The sequence below is a fragment of the Brassica oleracea genome, chromosome C9 (assembly GCF_000695525.1).
Source record: "Brassica oleracea var. oleracea cultivar TO1000 chromosome C9, BOL, whole genome shotgun sequence".
Classification (NCBI taxonomy): domain Eukaryota; kingdom Viridiplantae; phylum Streptophyta; class Magnoliopsida; order Brassicales; family Brassicaceae; genus Brassica; species Brassica oleracea.
The window spans coordinates 17,914,663-17,931,249 of NC_027756.1; the positions used below are offsets into that span (position 1 = coordinate 17,914,663).

The following is a 16,587-nucleotide window of genomic DNA, read 5'->3' on the forward strand; positions in this document are numbered from 1 at the left end:
TTCCCACAAATTTTCGGAGGTGGACTGTCAAACACCCTCTTGTTCTTCGTAAACAAATTCCTACTCCTACGATATGGATGATCAGGTGGTAGGAATCTCCTGTGACAGTCAAACCAACACGTTTTCCTTCCGTGTTTTAGTTGGAAAGCATCAGTGTTATCTTGACAATATGGACATGATAGCCTTCCATGCGTTGTCCATCCAGACAACATACCATATGCTGGAAAATCACTTATTGTCCACATTAGTACTGCCCGCATTTGAAAGTTTTCTTTACACGAAACATCGTATGTTTCAGCACCTTGAGCCCATAGTTGTTGCAACTCATATATTAGTGGCTGAAGAAACACATCAAGTGATCTCTTAGGATGCTCTGGTCCGGGAACGAGAATCGAGAGAAACAAAAACTCTCGTCGCAAGCACAATTTTGGGGGTAGGTTGTATGGTGTAAGAATGACGGGCCATAGAGAATATTGTCTTCCACTCTTGCCAAACGGACTAAAACCATCAGTACATAATCCAAGGTAGACATTTCTTCTCTCATACGCAAAGTCGGGATATTTTGATTGGAAATGCTTCCACGCTTTTGCATCTGAAGGATGTCTGATCTCACCATCTGTTGAGTGCTCCGCATGCCATCTCATTGGTTGCGCTGTGCGTTCAGACTGATACAACCTCTGCAACCTTTCCGTCAAAGGTAAATACCACATCCTTTTATATGGCACTCGAACTCTTCCACTCGTATCTTTATAACGAGCCATTCCACAAAATTTGCATGTAACCCGCTCTTCATCCGCCCTCCAATAACTCATGCAGTTATCGCTGCATACATCTATTACCTGATACGATAAACCAAGACCAGCTACCAGTTTCTGAACCTCGTAGTATGAACCAGGGGCTACATTATCCTCAGGTAGAATACTTTTTACAAAATCAGCAATCGCATCCACACAGTCTTCAGCCAAATTATAATCTGTTTTAATGCCCATCAGTCTTGTTGCAGATGATAAAGCTGAATGACCATCTCTGCAACCTTCGTACAATGGTTGCTTTCCAGCATCCAACATATCATAAAATCTCATAGTTTCTGGATTGGGTAAATCTTCCCCTCTAAAATGATCATTTACCATCTGCTCAGTACCTACACCATAATCTACATCCATTCTAATTGGTTCTTCTAACCTAACCGCAGGCTGAGGTTCGCTAGTACTACCATATTCATAATCAGTTTCTCCATGATGATACCAAATTTTGTAACTTCGTGTAAACCCATTCAAATATAGATGAGTCCAAACATCCCACTCTTTAATAATTTTTCTATTTTTACAATTAGAGCAAGGACATCTTAACATACACGTTTCTGCTTCCGGTTGTCGTTGAACTAACCCCATGAATTCGGTTATACCTCGTTGGTATTCTTCCGTAAGCAATCTCGTGTTCGGATCCAAATGAGATCGATCGATCCAAGAACGATAATAATTTGAAGAAGACATGCTTTTTCAATCAAATTTGTGTGTAAATATAGTATGTGATAGGATGAAGAAATGGAATGAATGAAGAGGTTGGGGGTGCGGGTATTTATAGATGAAATGATGCCGACAGTACCGAGGAAATTCCGACGGAATACCGACGGCAACGGCTCTTTCCTCGGAATTTTTAAAATCCCCAATGGCTCTCCAACGGCTATAATATATCCTCGGATATTCGTCGGTGTTTTCCGAGGAATATGTCTTCCTCGGTATTTCATCGGTATATTCCGAGGAAACCCAAATTTTGGGTTTTCTCGGAATTTCCTTGGAAATTTGTCAGAATATTCCGAGGATCTCATTTTCCGTCAGAATGTCCGTCAGAATTACGATGTTTTCTTGTAGTTGTTGGTTATTATATGAGATAAAATAACAGTAATTAATTTCTAAATTTCTTCTTTGATTTGAAGTAAGAACACACTCCTTTTCCTTGAAAAAAACATGGTCATGCTTATTTGTTCATTGTTTCATTTTCCAGCAATATCCTCGCTGTTCTTCAGACAATTGTGACTTTTGAATGTCTAATCTCTAGTTAATCTACTGCAGCAAGTGGTGCTGAAAGAAGTGCATGAAACTGAACTGTTCAAACACATTAGTAAGTTCTTCTCCTCAATGGATTATGAAGACATTCTGACGTATTCAGCTGCAAAGGCTTGTTGCCAAGGAGCTGAAATATTATCTGGATGCTCATCAAAAGGGTTCTGCTGTCAGGAAACTTGTGTGAAATGTGTCAAAGGTATGTTACTATTAGTAAGTTTCCCTTTGAGAAAACGATCATCCTTGACTGGGCTAGAGCCTGAGGTCAAGTTACTAATGTTTATAAATTTGTTTTCCCATTCAAGGTTCTGGCGAGGCCGAAGGAACGGTGGTGACTGGAGTTGTGGTGCGTAATGGGAATGAACAAAGGGTTGATCTATTGGTGCCAGCGACCCAAAATGACTGTGAATGTGGTCCAAAGGCTAATTATCCAGCAGGAGAAGATGTGTTCACTGTACTTCTGCTCGCTTTAACTCCACAGACATGGTTAGGGATCACAGACCAAGCTCTTATGCATGAAATGAAGCAGCTCGTTTCCATGGCGTCCCTCCCAACTATGCTTCAAGAAGAGGTAATTTATATAACAAGTTCAATATAGAGTCACGTTTCTATCTCTAGGGCAAAATAGTTTTGATCTTTTTACTTGTTAAGACATCGTGTCTTTTGGAGAGGAAAAACAATGATCTAAGCCCAAGTTGAGCCGGAGAGTTTAGAACTTGAAGCAAATGGTTCTTTTTCGAGTTCATCTTTAGGATATAGCTATCAAATTTGTGGAATTTATAAAGATGTTACATGGGGTTATTATAGGTATTGCATCTACGACGCCAACTTCAGCTGCTAAAACGATGCCAAGAGAACAAGGAAGAGGAGGATTTCGCTGCTCCTGCCTATTGATTCATCTTACCCAAATTCACATATCTTTAATTGCCCATTTGAATCCCAACTTCTCAAACCCAAAACCCTAATTCTTTGAGAGTCTCCTTTATTATCTGCATGCTGCAATCTCTATCTGTTATTAATTCATCACAAACTGACTACTTCCTATTATGACTACTCTCTTACACAAAACAAATGGATACATCTATTATATTGAGAAAAATCAACAAAAGTCTCCAACTTCCGCTAATTTGGAAAAGGTCAACTATACAGTATATAGTTTAAGAAAGAAATGTCCCATCTATATTGTGGTAACAACATATTGTGACTTGTAAATAATAAAAAGATATGCACAACTTTCAGCATTTCGTATAAACCGTACATTAGAATATGCAATGTCATAAAACTAAAGTAGTACCAACCGAACCGCTTATTGACGAGGTCACTAAAGCATTGACCTTGAGAGTTTCAAACGAATGAGTCTCCTCTGTATGCATACGTCCTCCATAGCCTTCCCATTTTTGAACTCACGTCGAAAGTTCAAAATAAAAGAAAAAGTTTGTAAAATTTATTCTCACGAATCTTCCATCGCAACTTTGTTGTTTTCTGTAGTTAATCCTCATATATACTAAACCCTTGTAATTAAGAAACCTCGTAAGAATGGCTGTGGCGAGTTTGTATCGGCGATCACTTACCTCTCCTCCTGCGATTGACTTTTCTTCTACCGATGGCAAGGTACGGATCAATTTTTGTCTCTGGCTTGCTTGTGCCCTAAGTTGTTGTTTTTCTTTGCAGAATATATTCAAAGAAGCGGTTCAGAAAGGAACAATGGAAGGATATTTCAGTTTAATTTCTTATTTCCAGACGCTGTCTGAACCTGCCTTTTCTGGTTTGGCTAGCCTTTCAGTGGTCTTGAATGCCCTTTCCATCGATTCCGACCGAAAATGGAAAGGTATACCATTTTCTAGGGTTATGGCACGACCGTGCATAGAAGCTAGTACAAACTACAAACCCCCTAGACTACAAGTTGCTGTCAAAATATTCAGTAGAAACCATGCAGGATCTGAGAGTTATGGGGCCATAAACATTTTAGAAACATTTTTAGATCCTTTTTGAATAAAAATTTTCTTTTAAAAATTTGAGGGTCATGCGATTTATGTATACTAACTCTTAAACACTTAGAAGTTAAGTTTCATCGGTTGTGCCCAAAACTGGCCATGGTGGAAACTTGTTAAAGAAGCAAGTATGACCCATTTTGTTTTATGCATTTTCTTCCTATAGGATCTTGGAGGTGGTTTGATGAATCAATGCTGGATTGCTGCGAATCTCTGGAGATAGTGAAAGAAAAAGGGATTTCATTTGGAAAACTTGTGTGTTTGGCTCATTGTTCAGGAGCTAAAGTGGAAGCTTTCCGCACAAGTCATAGTACCATTGATGATTTCAGAAAATTCGTAGTGGCATGCTCCATTTCTGAGAAATGCCATATGATCTCGTCATATGATAGAGGAGTGTTTAAGCAGGTACTTCTTGAAGAGTAATTGAAATCTGTGAACTTTTAACTGTTCTTGGGATTTTAATTTCTAACAAATGTTATGGCAGACTGCAACTTCTCACTTTTCACCTATAGGTGGCTATAGTGCTGAAAGAGACATGGCTCTGATTCTTGATGTCGGTCGTTTTAAGTATCCTCCTCACTGGGTTCCTCTTAAACTTCTTTGGGAAGCCATGGACACCATTGATCAGTCAACAGGGAAACGTAGAGGGTACACTTGTTTTGTTTTTGTTTATTATGCCCTTCCTTGGTGTATTTTATTTTGTTTTTATGTCTTGGTTACGTACAGGTTCATGCTCATTTCTAGACTCCACAAAGACCCAGGATTGCTTTATACTCTGGTACGTCCGGTGCTATAGAGATTCCCTTTTATGTTTTGCTACTACTCTGCTCTTCATTTTTGCATTTTCTGTTGATGTAATTTTCTCAATCACTCTCTTAGACAAGCCTGAACCTTTTGGAGAACTTAGATATGAGAATAATGAGAGTTAGGCTTAGTTTTCTTTTGGAAACTAAAGTTATTTCCGTAAAATTATTTTTATTAATCAATAGAGACTTTTTATATACAGGTCTTTGATACAAGTTAAGCATAACCCTAATGCAAAAATGAAAAACACTTTAACAAAGGAAAGAAAATACTAAGACCTAATTAATTCATAAATTTAAACAGCAAAATTCATCAAGTAAAACGCCATACCCACATCATAAACCCTCTAATAATAGTCTTGTATCATTGGCATTATGGTAATTCAGAAATTGTTACAAATTTGGATCAGTGAAAAAATTTAGCTTTTTTCTCAGAGCTGCAAAGATGAAAGTTGGATCAGCATAGTCAAGTATTTGAAGGAAGACGTTCCTCGTCTTGTAAGTTCACAGCATGTAGATACTGTTGAAAAAATCTTATCAGTTGTGTTCAAGTCCCTTCCGTCCAACTTCAACACATTCATTAAATGGGTGGCTGAGATCCGAAGAACAGAGGACGCAAAACCAAATCTTAGTGCAGAGGAGGAATCAAGGCAAAAGTTGAAGGTTTGTCTGTTAGCTTGTGTGACAAGTAATTCGAGTCCTTTCGTAATCTCATTTTACTGTTTGGACAATCTTGACTTGATTATCTAATATCTGGTTCTCATTCACTACAGCGAGATGAACTGACGCAAGTGCATGAAACCGAACTGTTCGAGCACGTGAGCAAGTTCTTAACCTCAGTGGGCTACGAAGAAAATCTATCATTCGCAGCTGCTACGGCTTGTTGCCAAGGAGCCAAAGTCTTATCCGGATGCTCATCAAACGAGTACTATTGTCGCGAAACTTCTGTGAAATGCATCAAAGGTCATGGGCCTTCTGGAGTGGAGGAAGCCACAGTTATAGCCGGAGTTGTGGTTCGTGACGGTAGTGAACAAGAGGTTGACCTATTGGTGCCGTCGACTCAACCTGTCTCGAAAGGAAGTGAATATTATAGTCCGGAGTCAAAGTATCCATCAGGCAGCGATGCATTCACCGCGCTTCTGATGGCTTTACCTCCACAGACATGGTTTGGAATCAAAGACCAAGCTCTTCAAACCAAAATGAAGAAGCTGGTCTCCGTTGGCACCTTCTCGACTATGCATCACGAAGAGGTGAGTACCAAATTTCCACTCTCTATTACTAGGGCTGTCAAATATTCAACTATCTATTACTAGGGCTGTCAAAATGAGTGATAACTCGTGAACTGGTTCGGCTATCAAGAATTATACGAACATATCTTTCAAAGGGAAATTAATATGAGATTTGCGAATTCGGGTTACAGGTATCTCATCTTAGGAGACAACTTATAATGCTAAAGCGATGCCAAGAGAAGAAGGAAGAGGAAGACCTCACCGCTCCTCTCTCTTAATTCAATCTAGTTCCAATTTCTCAGAACTCTATATTTGCAAAGAACAATGTGGAATTGTGTGATATATGCAAACCAGGTGTTTATTAGTTTTTTGTGAACATTTGTTAGTTTATGTTTTACTAATTCAAAAAATCAGTATGATAAATTTTTATTTATACAAATTCTTTTTGATTAACATTTAATTATAAATAATTTATTATCTTAATTTTCAATTTTTATAATAGAAAAATATTATTTCAAGATAACAATACAATATATAAGATAACAACACAATATAATAACAATTATCTTATTAAAATATATATAGGAATTATATTTTTACAATAAAATATATTTTTAGATTTTGGATCATTTTTATTATTATTAATTTTAATCATTTATATTATTAAAAAAATCAAAATCGTTTTTATTTTTTACTAATTTAGATATTTAATTCATTAAGAAAATCGATATTAACCGGTCTAACTTTTAACGTGGAGCTCCGTTGTGAAAAATCAGTTCGCTCGCAAATAATAGTATACATCTATATACTATGCAAGCTATTAACCATATAGATCACTCGAGAACGTCAAAATCCGAGGAAACGATGTAAGCATAAAATCTTGCAAACGATTCATTTATGACAATGTTAACATCCGAGTACTATAATTCATGTCATATGCACAACATTGCCGTTTGCTACTCAATTATCAGGATGCGAAATACGCACGAAAAGTCTCTTTTATACATAGTTCAACCATCATTGTTTGATTCCACAAAAACTTATAAACCGATGTATAATGTACAAAGACTGAAAAAAGGGTTCAACCTTGAAAACCTAAGCAAGAGAAATATTTCATGAAATAACACACACAACCTCTCTTGGAGAAGCCTCGTTTTTCTCCAATCGGTAGGTGGAAGGGACCTACCTGCTTTGATAGTTGTTTCCAAGGCTGTTACCGGCTAAGAAGATCTGACCCCTTCGTCTTTCCCCAGAAGCTAGTAGAAAAAGCAAAGAAAGTGGATTGAGCAAAGGAACACAAGCCTTTTCATTTCTTTGGATTAAATAGCTAACTAAAAGAAAAAGCAAACATCTAGTGTTGTTGATAAGAGTTAAATGTTAAAAGTTTGCGTGCTTTTCCAAATTCATCCACAAGGAGCTCTTGATGCTAAGCAGTGTGGAACTTATTACCTCTTATTGAGGTCATTAAAATGGAGATTCGAGTGGTTCATCCCAAACATCTGCACTCCCATTCGAGACTTCATCTTCTTCCATTGATAACCTCACATACTCTCTTTGAGCAAACCGGTCCCATTCTGTCAGTGTTGGATTTTCCCGCTCCTATGAAATGAAAAAAAAAAAAACAAACTGAGCTATTTTTCTCAGTAGCAGTCAAGTTAACTGAATCTGCTACACATCGTTCATAATTTTCTCCCAAGTTACGATAAACCATCTAAAAGCGTTTATAAACTTTTCATGAATAGGTACAAAAAAGTATATAGTAATGGTTTCAACCGCTGTTAAACAAACAAAGGATTCATAAGCAAAGGGAGAGAAACTCTACACAAAAGGTATGCGTACCTGGCGAATGAGAAAGGGGTCACGGGTTTCAAACGCCATGAATTTGTTCAGGTTGAAGAGTATGTTGAAAACATTTCTAGAAAGTTTTGATGCTTTCAGATCCTTGAGTGTGATACAGTTCTCCTTCTGAAAATATCAATTAAAAATTGATGTTTAGAATTAAAAAAAAATAACTCCCAGGACAATATAAGGGTTTGAAAGAACTCTTGCCTCAGGTTTAATCATGTCGAATATTTGACACAGGATATCCTCGAAGAGAACAGGTTCCTGGGTTATGCATTCCATGCGATGCAGCTGCTCTTCATAGAAAAACTGCATTTCGTTGGGACTGATCACCCCATCTCCATCCAGGTCTATGCACTTGAACCTACAAATAAGGTTTTTTAATCAATACCAAGGGGGGGATAATACAAAGCCGTCAAGATCTTATTTTGACATCCATGGCAGATAGATGAGCATACGAGTGAGGCATGAGTGTTCTAGGTTCATGGAATAATGAACAGAAACGACCTACATATCACTCACTACCCAGCCAGATGTTGTTGTTTCAATATGGGGTATTCTACGTCCATGAAATAATTAAAACCTCATGTAGACATTGTTTAGTGAATCAAAACCTCATGTAGACATTGCTTCATCAACAGGGCCTCACATGCCACCTGTTTTGGCTCAGAGGGTATGCATTTACATAGACATATCGTTAGCTAAGCAACTAAAGGACAAAATGGCTGAAGAGAAGCCGCTATAGACAAAAGAGAAGAAGGGGAGAGATGTGTACCAATACTCAAGACTAGGCTCAGATGACTTATCCTCCTCAGCGAGAATGAAGTATGCAAAATCTTCATAACTCATCTTCCCCTCAACTTTGCTAGTAAATTTCCTTGGGACCTAATTCAGAGACATAGCCGCAATGTGAATCAAGAAACACATTAACAAGACTAAGTTTTGAAAATGAGTGTTCAGTAACATTCTGACATCTGGAGCCAACCTGTGAAAATATTCTGTCGACAATCCTGTAGGTAAGGGCATGGTTACCATATTTGAGGAGGTTTTCCTTATCGATAAGGAAATCATGGTCTCCATCGAGTTCCCAAAATCTGCAGTAGATGACGTAGAAATGCTCATAGGAAAAGTACCTGAAAAGCAGAGAAAATGTCATGTTGAATGGTCAAAGCATACACTCTCCTGTCTCAGTACCAACATGAACTATCCATATTTCTCACAAATCACAATGCTACACCATTATACAACTGATTTAAACGTGAAATCTTTTTGAAGTACTGTTCAAGAAATAAAGAAAAGAATAACTAATCACCTAATAACTTTATTGATGTCGTCTTCTTCATCAACTTGTTGCATAGCAGCAACAAGATTTCCACGCTTCAGCTCTCTCAAAGTAATGCAACCAGTTCCCGATCTGTTTATGTAGTAAAATATTCTGTAGATGACGGTCTCGGCTGGGTAGATAGGAAAGAACACAATCATGAATGAAACATGCCGAGGGAAAAAAAATATACTTTAGTCAACAGATGTACAAAACAGCAGGTATGCACCTGAAATATTACATAATGAAGTGTAATCTAATAACTTTCAAAAATTAATTAGTGAAGGAAAATCTCCATAGCATTAACTTTGAAAGAATTATATCCTTGGCTAAACAAGATCAAATAACATCAAAGTATCATAAGACAACCAAGTTCTTACCATATCTTTCTTGAAATTCAGGTGTATTCCTCAGGAATTCCAAGCCAGGATGAGTTGTTAGTAGCTCATCAAGAACTGGTTTGAAGTCAGCCTATCCCCAAATCCAGTAAAAAAGACATAAGTCTTTAGGACAACGGATCAAAGAAAAAACAAGAGAGAGGATAATCTTTGGCAATCAAATAAACCTGTCTGAGGTACTCGCAGCCTGGCTGCCTTAAAATATTATATATCTGTGAGGCTACGTCCATTGCCAACATATGTCCATCAACCCAGTACTTGATAAATGCATCCCTGCAGGTAAGCACTATTATACTCATGAACAAAATATGGTGTATTCAAATATATAAATCAAACAGAATATCTAAAGCTGCTGCATATTTCTATGATCATTAAACAAGATTTGGCTAACTGGACAATATATAAAATCCAAAAAAGTCTATACATAGATACTCCAAAAATACTTAGCTACATATGCTTTCTCACACCAATTTTTATGTAAAGCAAATATAACTAATTATATAAAAGTCGGTTAGATAAAGAAAAAAAAGAGATAACAATCGAGTATCAGAACTATTATGCCACTAAACGTTTATTATAAGGGTGTGCAGTTTATGAAACAAATTGGTGAGCGTGAAACAGACCATGGTATGTTTTTTTATCTTACATATGCTTGAGCGTGGCTATGTATATTTATGAAAAGGAAGCGCACAGAATAATAAGTTACCTGGTAACGATACCGGTGGAATCCACATCTATCTTTCTAAAAAGTAGAGAAGAAAGAAAAGAAGGCAGCTTGCAGACTTCTTTCGTAACGGTTTTGAACTCTGCAATTGGAAAATGGCAGAAATGTAACTGTAAGATCAACTCAGCTGTTTGGCTATTCATTACAGAAGGAAACAGATTTAGATGAATGGAAACATCACCATCCATACGAAGACCGTCAATAAAGTCACTAAAAAGATGATCAACCATGGATAAGCATTGCTCCTGGAGTTCTTTTGCAGGAGGAGGGCCATGTTGGAAGTAAAACTGCATATCATATGAAGACAAGGAAGTTTCAAACAACCCTTGGGAGTAGAAAACGTAACAGGGATGACACCAAAATAAAAGAATACAATACACTCTGTAGTGGTTTTGTGAAACAAATGTGTAACTATATATTCTACATAACGCAAACCTGAGGGATGAGTTGGGGCTTTGGTTCCCTGAGAGATCTGAGAGGGGACTGCAGAGAGAAAGGGCTAGTCTTTTGCCTGGAGAAACGGGGAGAGCCACGAGGGGAAAGAGGGGGAGTGCCGCTGTTGAGAAACAGAGATGGCAAGGCACTTCCGCAAGCAATATTGAGATTGGCACAGTTCTTGGATATGCTGACTGGTGTACTAGATTTGGTATCGTCAATCAAAGACTTGACCTGCACACACACACAGCAGATGAAATAGGGTTCCACCACCACAAAGAGATGGAAAAAGTACCAATCGGCTAGTATCGGGGAGGGAAAGCCAGTGGGAGAAGAGTTCCTCAGCGATAAGAGGGTTTGATTTAACCGATAAACCGGTGGGAAGCTGCAAGAGCTCGGGATCCAATTTATGAACTTCCTCTATATCCATCTTTATCCCTAACCTCTACCGACTCAATTTTCGAAAACTGGATTATCGTTACCACTGGAACCCCTAATTAATAGCGGAATCACCACAGAACATTCAGAATTGAAAAAAAAAATAAAAAAAAAAATAACTAACTAAGAGAGGTTTATATTATACTCGCGAGAATAGAGAAGAAAAAGACGATTAGGGGAAGACCTAGATTCGAATTTCTATTAACTATACAACTTCTTCTTCTACAGTACGATATCTGCGATCGAACGAAGAGAAAGTCGGAGAAATGTATTTAAGATGGATGACGATGGTGAAACCAGCCAAAAAAAGGTGTACTTCTATTTATTTTATTTAATATTCAGTCCAGCCCACCGCTGGTGGTAATTTGTTTTCCACTTTTGAACCCCTCACCGTTGACCCTATAGTCAAATTCACCGTCTCTTTTAACCCCTGTTGGAAAATGCGCCTAGGCGCTACTCGAACGGCCGGGTTAGACCTAGTGCCCTAAAAAAAAACTGGAGATCAATCAGAAATTATGCGGAACGGAACTTTTAGATTGTTTACTATATTATAAAACGTGTTAATTTTTAATTGTGTATAACACTAATACATTTTTATGTTTAAAATTGCATAAAACACACAAATAGAATATATAAACTTAATATAGTATAATTTTCATCAAAATTATAAATATAAATGATATTTATAAAATTTTAGATCAATAAATAAATAATAATATTATTAAAAAAAATAATAAAAAAAATATAGATTAAGCGTTCGTCTAGACGATCATTTATATCTAATTTTTTAAACCGATTTGGCATAAATAGAAGACTGCCGATTTTTTACCATGTTGCCATCACCAGTTTGTACTACTACTACACACCACTGTGATTTTGCCTCTTTGGTATTTTAAAAAAAAGTATAAATTTTGTCTTTGTTTATTACAATGATATTGGAGGAATACAAGTTCACCTCTTTTGCATATTAGACTCTTCCTATCTCCAACACATCACCATTTAAAATATACAAACGAGTAAGAGTGCTGGCAAAAGATCTCTCCACGCTGAAGCTGAAATCACCTGTAAAGATCTTTTTAAGCATATGGAAACCTTTCGGTTAAGTTTTCATGGAGTCTCTCTCTCTCCCCCTGCTTTATTTGCGAAGAGACAGAAGCTCAAAGCTTCTCAACTGATCTTCCCTAGCGTTTCTTGAAGCCGTTGCACGAGCGAAAGACAGAGTCTTTGATTCATATCCAGGTTGGACTCTCTGACTGCTCGATGGACGCCCGTTCCCACTGCCACCCCCGCTTGATGATACCAGACGACTTGAACCTCGGCTACCACTTGGTCCCCCTGCTGAACTTGGCCGTGAGCTTGAACCACCACCAACTGCTTTCCTTGATGTTGATGTTCCCTGTCTTGACGAACTGCTTCCTCTTCCAGACTCTCCATACTGCCAAAAATAACAACACAATCAAGTCTTTGTCTTAATTACAGCTTTCGTTCAATGTGTGCTTTTTACTATGTGCTTAGTGAAAGGTCCGTCATCAGAGTTTCTTGATCTGGAGCGATCACGTGGCGTAGCAGAGTTGTTTGTTGGGTGTCTTCGGGAGAAGGCTTCCACTGCACCCGACACTCTGGTTGTTTCCTTTCCTGCGTGCCTCTCTTGCCTACTTGTAGAAGGACCGGCAGTGTTGAATCCTGGTTTCGTGGTTGTTTGATGCTGCACAACCCCAAACATTTTTACATTTAGGTAAGCATAGAGAAACTCAAAATCCATAGAAGAAAACAAAAAAAGATCACCCTGGTACGTGAGCTAGAACCAGAGCTGGAACCCATTTGAGGATACTTTAAGACTGTCCAGTCAAATACGTAATCAAACTGATAACCTGAAAAAATGTTTCAATAGTTTGTAAAAATATATGAGACGAAACAGTAGGCAAGATGTTAAGTTAGGGTAAGAACTAAGAACCTTCTCGGATGAACAAGTCGCGGAAAAGTCTCTTAAGGTAAGAGTAATCAGGTTTGTCATCAAACCGTAAAGATCGACAGTAATGGAAGTATGAAACAAATTCTGACGGGCAATTTCTACACAGCACCTACATCAATAACATTTGAGTTACTAAGCTCAGCCAGGAAATATGGAGGTTGACCAATGACTGTCAAGTTGTTTTGTTTACCTCTATAGGAGTTGATACTTTCTTCTCACTTATAACATCATATTTCTGCTTCTTTGTCCCAGCTTTTAGTCCCTGCCATGGTAAACTGATAGCAAAAACAAAACAAAAACAAGAAAAAGAGTTTTAACAATTTGTTCAAGAAAAATATACAGAAGATAAAAAGTAAGGTGCGGGAAAACTGTTGACTCTAACCTTCCTTTGAGAAAATACATAAGAACATAACCAAGTGATTCCAGATCATCCCTACGACTTTGTTCTGTTCAAACACAAACACCAGCAACAAGACCAGATATAAGTTTCGAAAAAAAATACACAACCTTCACAATATATGTAACACCACCACAGGACAGCACTCTCACCAACTCCAAGGTGAGTGTTGACACTTGCATATCGAGCTGTCCCAGTCAGATTTTTGTTTTCTCTGTCACAAAATTTTGATCTTTCCTTTGAGTTCACGGATATAAAGGCAAGGATAAAGGGGAGCGGCAGAGCACTGGCATATTATTATTATTATTACCTGTAAGGAATGTGTTTGTGAGTCTGAAGGTCTCTGTATTTCTTCCCTAGTCCGAAATCAATGATATACACCTGAAATAATTAGAAAAGGATCTCAGAAGGTTGAAGCAAAAACCACCATCACAGTCACTGATTTCATGTCTCATTACAAGTTAGATTTTATGACCTGATTAGCTCTGCGTCCAAGGCCCATTAAAAAATTATCAGGCTTTATATCACGGTGAAGGAAACCTCGAGTATGCATAAACTCGACCCTGTTAAGCTGAAACATAAACAAACAAAACGTTAAGAAAAAAAAGAATCAGAGAATTGAAGAGATGGAAACCAACTAGAGCAGAGCAGAGCAGAGCAGATTGGTAAACTTACAAGTTGGTCGGCAAGCATGAGAACAGTTTTCAAGGTGAACTTCCTGTTGCAGTAGTTAAACAAATCTTCAAGACTAGGACCTAGAAGGTCAATAACCATTACGCTGTAGTCACCTTCAACTCCAAACCACTTGAGGCTCGGAAGACCAGCTTCAGAGACAAAGGAAACAAAAACATATTTTAGTTGCTAGCAAAATAATAATGCAACCAGCACATGTAGATACATAAATGTCTGCACAATATCTACTTGACCACTCCCTAGCAGAGAAGGCATATACAATAGATAGAAGCCTATCATCAAGAAACTCAAGTGTAGAGTGAGACATACTCCCTCCTTGAAGGAGCATATACAACTTTGACTCATAATGAAGTTGAGGATGCTTGGTCTTCACAGATTCCTGCGAATTGAAGCGACAAAAAGGCAGCAGATGATTAAACAAGGTCACATTATTCGCCGGTCTTCATGTGAAAAGAATTTTAGAAACAACATCACATGAAAGTTGCAGTTGAACTAAAAATACTTTTCTTTTTTTTCATTGGCATTGTGAAAGATTGATATGTCTGTTAAATGTGGCAAAGTTTTTACCAGCTTGACAGCAACTTCTTCTCCTGTTTGGACATTTACACCTGCAAAAATATGCACAACAACAACAACAACAACATGTAAACAACCCTATAAAACTTAGATAGGAGAATTTTTTACAACATTATCAATTTGAGGTTACCTAGATAAAGCTCTCCAAATGAACCACTGCCAATTTTCCTTCCAAGCTTAAATCTCCCACCAATCACAAGATCCATCTTCTCTCCCATCTCTTCCTCGATTCCCAAATATCAATTATATCGAACCAACCCTCTCCTCTTCCTCAATTCAGCCCTCTAGAGATTACCCTCCACGACAATCCTCAGATTCACGAGATCTTCAAAGATTCATTTATTGTATAGAAAAACATAAACCCAGATTCCTTTACTCAATTCGCCATCAACCCTCTTCGTGATCGCTTCAAAAATCAAAACCCACCACGAAATCGAGAAATCCCGATTGCCAAATTTCAAACGCCGAATCGATTAGCCAATGAAAACCCCTAATCTGATTAGAAATCGAACGCTGATCACAGAAGAGAGCACGAACTTTTTACAAGGGAACTGAGCAAGAAATCGAAATAAGGGTTAATAATACGAAGAAATCGGAAGGAGGGGGAGAGAGGATATGAAGATTTGGGTTTGGGACATTCTTTTGTCTTGTCTGTCGCCTTTTGTGTTTTTTTTTTCTTTTACCTCTAGACAAGAAAATTTGTTTTTTAAGTTTGGTTTTAATAATTGTAGAGTAAGATTAATTAACAAAACAATAATATCCTTCCTGATTAAGGTTTATGCAACCAAAATTCAATAAGTTTGTTTTTTTTGTTCTGTGATTTTGAGAGGTTAAGCGAAACATGCTCTAACAGTACCTCATGTTTAATTATCCAAACTAGTGAGTTGTTTCATTCACCCCTGCTTCACGCGGATATTTTCATTTAAATATAATTATTTTTACATATTTATGATTTTTATGGTTTGACTATTTTTCCGAATTGTATAAAATTAGAAAATTATTTTTGTTTATAAGAAATTAGACTTCATTAAATTTTAATTTTGTGATGAATATGGATATGGGCATTAATAACAGGGCAATTCTCCATAATGACACTTTTGAAGTTTTTGTCACCAAAATAGTATCAGAAGGAGAAAGTCACAAAAATGACATTCATTAATTGGCAAAATGTCTCTGATACCCTTGTTTTAAAATTAATTAAACAAACAGAAAAAAAAAAAAATCAGAACGGCATCTCTCTCACGCGACGCGACGGCGATTCTTCTTCTCGATCTCTTCGACGCGACGCGACGGCGGCGACGCTCTCCGATTTCGTTTTATCATTTCCGGTGATCATCTCACGAAGATTCGACTCTCCAAGGTATGATTCCTCTTCTTAGGGTTTCTTATTTGGAGATTTCGATTTATTGTTTGAATATTTGATGTTCCGAGTTCTTTTTGTTGATAATTTGTTCCGATTTGATATTGCTTCAAAGCTGAATGGTGTGTGTTGTTCTTCATTTTGTTATAGTTCTAAATGGAACCAAGCTTTGTTAATCTTAAATTTTTAGAATTTCATAGTTAAGAACAGACACAAAAATTGTAGCTTTTTCTTATGCTTTAATCGTTATTATCAATGGTTTATGAAGAAAAAGTACAATTTTACTTTGTGCTTTAATGGTATGTTGCAGATTCAAGCTTCTTTGTGAGTGATCTCGTTGTCTAC

At 37.4% G+C, this 16,587-nt stretch overlaps 4 protein-coding genes across 5 annotated transcripts in view; 2 read left to right on the plus strand and 2 right to left on the minus strand.

Annotated features, from left to right (window-relative positions):
- The window catches only part of LOC106316809 (glutathione gamma-glutamylcysteinyltransferase 1-like), a 6,891-nt gene extending 3,814 nt beyond the window's left edge, over window positions 1-3,077 (plus strand). The window contains exons 7-9 of the mRNA XM_013754676.1: window positions 2,073-2,262; window positions 2,369-2,634; window positions 2,871-3,077. Of these exons, the coding sequence (XP_013610130.1) occupies window positions 2,073-2,262; window positions 2,369-2,634; window positions 2,871-2,957 (543 nt within the window). The 3' untranslated portion in view covers window positions 2,958-3,077. The remainder of the gene's footprint in view (window positions 1-2,072; window positions 2,263-2,368; window positions 2,635-2,870) is intronic.
- Window positions 3,078-3,509: 432 nt separating this feature from the next.
- LOC106316852 (glutathione gamma-glutamylcysteinyltransferase 1-like) lies at window positions 3,510-6,434 on the plus strand. The gene is made up of 8 exons (XM_013754719.1): window positions 3,510-3,674; window positions 3,735-3,891; window positions 4,221-4,459; window positions 4,539-4,702; window positions 4,781-4,832; window positions 5,293-5,520; window positions 5,631-6,107; window positions 6,278-6,434. Exons 1-8 carry the CDS (start codon window positions 3,600-3,602, stop codon window positions 6,362-6,364), a joined length of 1,479 nt encoding a protein of 492 aa, XP_013610173.1. The 5' UTR covers window positions 3,510-3,599; the 3' UTR covers window positions 6,365-6,434.
- Window positions 6,435-7,066: 632 nt separating this feature from the next.
- LOC106318113 (serine/threonine protein phosphatase 2A regulatory subunit B''alpha) lies at window positions 7,067-11,589 on the minus strand. Of its 2 annotated transcripts, XM_013755967.1 has the most exons (14): window positions 11,429-11,589; window positions 11,102-11,299; window positions 10,807-11,040; window positions 10,553-10,658; window positions 10,354-10,453; window positions 9,815-9,920; window positions 9,630-9,720; window positions 9,241-9,382; window positions 8,914-9,061; window positions 8,704-8,813; window positions 8,136-8,292; window positions 7,926-8,051; window positions 7,536-7,685; window positions 7,067-7,342 (listed from the first exon to the last, which is right to left on the minus strand). In XM_013755967.1, the coding sequence occupies exons 2-13, from the start codon at window positions 11,234-11,236 to the stop codon at window positions 7,551-7,553; spliced, it is 1,590 nt and encodes a 529-aa protein (XP_013611421.1). In that variant the 5' UTR covers window positions 11,237-11,299; window positions 11,429-11,589; the 3' UTR covers window positions 7,067-7,342; window positions 7,536-7,550. The 2 variants fall into 2 exon arrangements, with proteins under 2 accessions (XP_013611421.1, XP_013611419.1); XM_013755965.1 differs by having other exon boundaries at window positions 11,102-11,539.
- Window positions 11,590-12,118: 529 nt separating this feature from the next.
- On the minus strand, window positions 12,119-15,569 carry LOC106318114 (casein kinase I-like). The gene is made up of 13 exons (XM_013755968.1): window positions 15,013-15,569; window positions 14,874-14,914; window positions 14,616-14,685; window positions 14,289-14,437; window positions 14,089-14,184; window positions 13,924-13,994; window positions 13,766-13,827; window positions 13,599-13,662; window positions 13,407-13,491; window positions 13,199-13,325; window positions 13,030-13,115; window positions 12,749-12,949; window positions 12,119-12,679 (listed from the first exon to the last, which is right to left on the minus strand). Exons 1-13 carry the CDS (start codon window positions 15,098-15,100, stop codon window positions 12,380-12,382), a joined length of 1,440 nt encoding a protein of 479 aa, XP_013611422.1. The 5' UTR covers window positions 15,101-15,569; the 3' UTR covers window positions 12,119-12,379.
- Window positions 15,570-16,587: the final 1,018 nt, after the last annotated feature.

What these genes read in the sequence shown, in the direction of transcription:
- LOC106318114 (XM_013755968.1), bottom strand. Translation starts at nt 15,100, where the DNA reads ATGGGAGAGAAGATGGATCTTGTGATTGGTGGGAGATTTAAGCTTGGA. An exon ending in TTGGACGCAGAGCTAATCAG is followed by an intron (nt 13,995 to 14,088) that starts GTCATAAAATCT and finishes TAATTATTTCAG; the next exon opens with GTGTATATCATTGATTTCGG. An exon ending in CAACACTCACCTTGGAGTTG is followed by an intron (nt 13,663 to 13,765) that starts GTGAGAGTGCTG and finishes GTGTTTGAACAG; the next exon opens with AACAAAGTCGTAGGGATGAT.
- LOC106316852 (XM_013754719.1), top strand. Translation starts at nt 3,600, where the DNA reads ATGGCTGTGGCGAGTTTGTATCGGCGATCACTTACCTCTCCTCCTGCG. An exon ending in TTCCGACCGAAAATGGAAAG is followed by an intron (nt 3,892 to 4,220) that starts GTATACCATTTT and finishes TTCTTCCTATAG; the next exon opens with GATCTTGGAGGTGGTTTGAT. An exon ending in ATAGAGGAGTGTTTAAGCAG is followed by an intron (nt 4,460 to 4,538) that starts GTACTTCTTGAA and finishes ATGTTATGGCAG; the next exon opens with ACTGCAACTTCTCACTTTTC.
- LOC106318113 (XM_013755967.1), bottom strand. Translation starts at nt 11,236, where the DNA reads ATGGATATAGAGGAAGTTCATAAATTGGATCCCGAGCTCTTGCAGCTT. An exon ending in GACATCAATAAAGTTATTAG is followed by an intron (nt 9,062 to 9,240) that starts GTGATTAGTTAT and finishes TCTGCTTTTCAG; the next exon opens with GTACTTTTCCTATGAGCATT. An exon ending in TCGACAGAATATTTTCACAG is followed by an intron (nt 8,814 to 8,913) that starts GTTGGCTCCAGA and finishes TCTCTGAATTAG; the next exon opens with GTCCCAAGGAAATTTACTAG.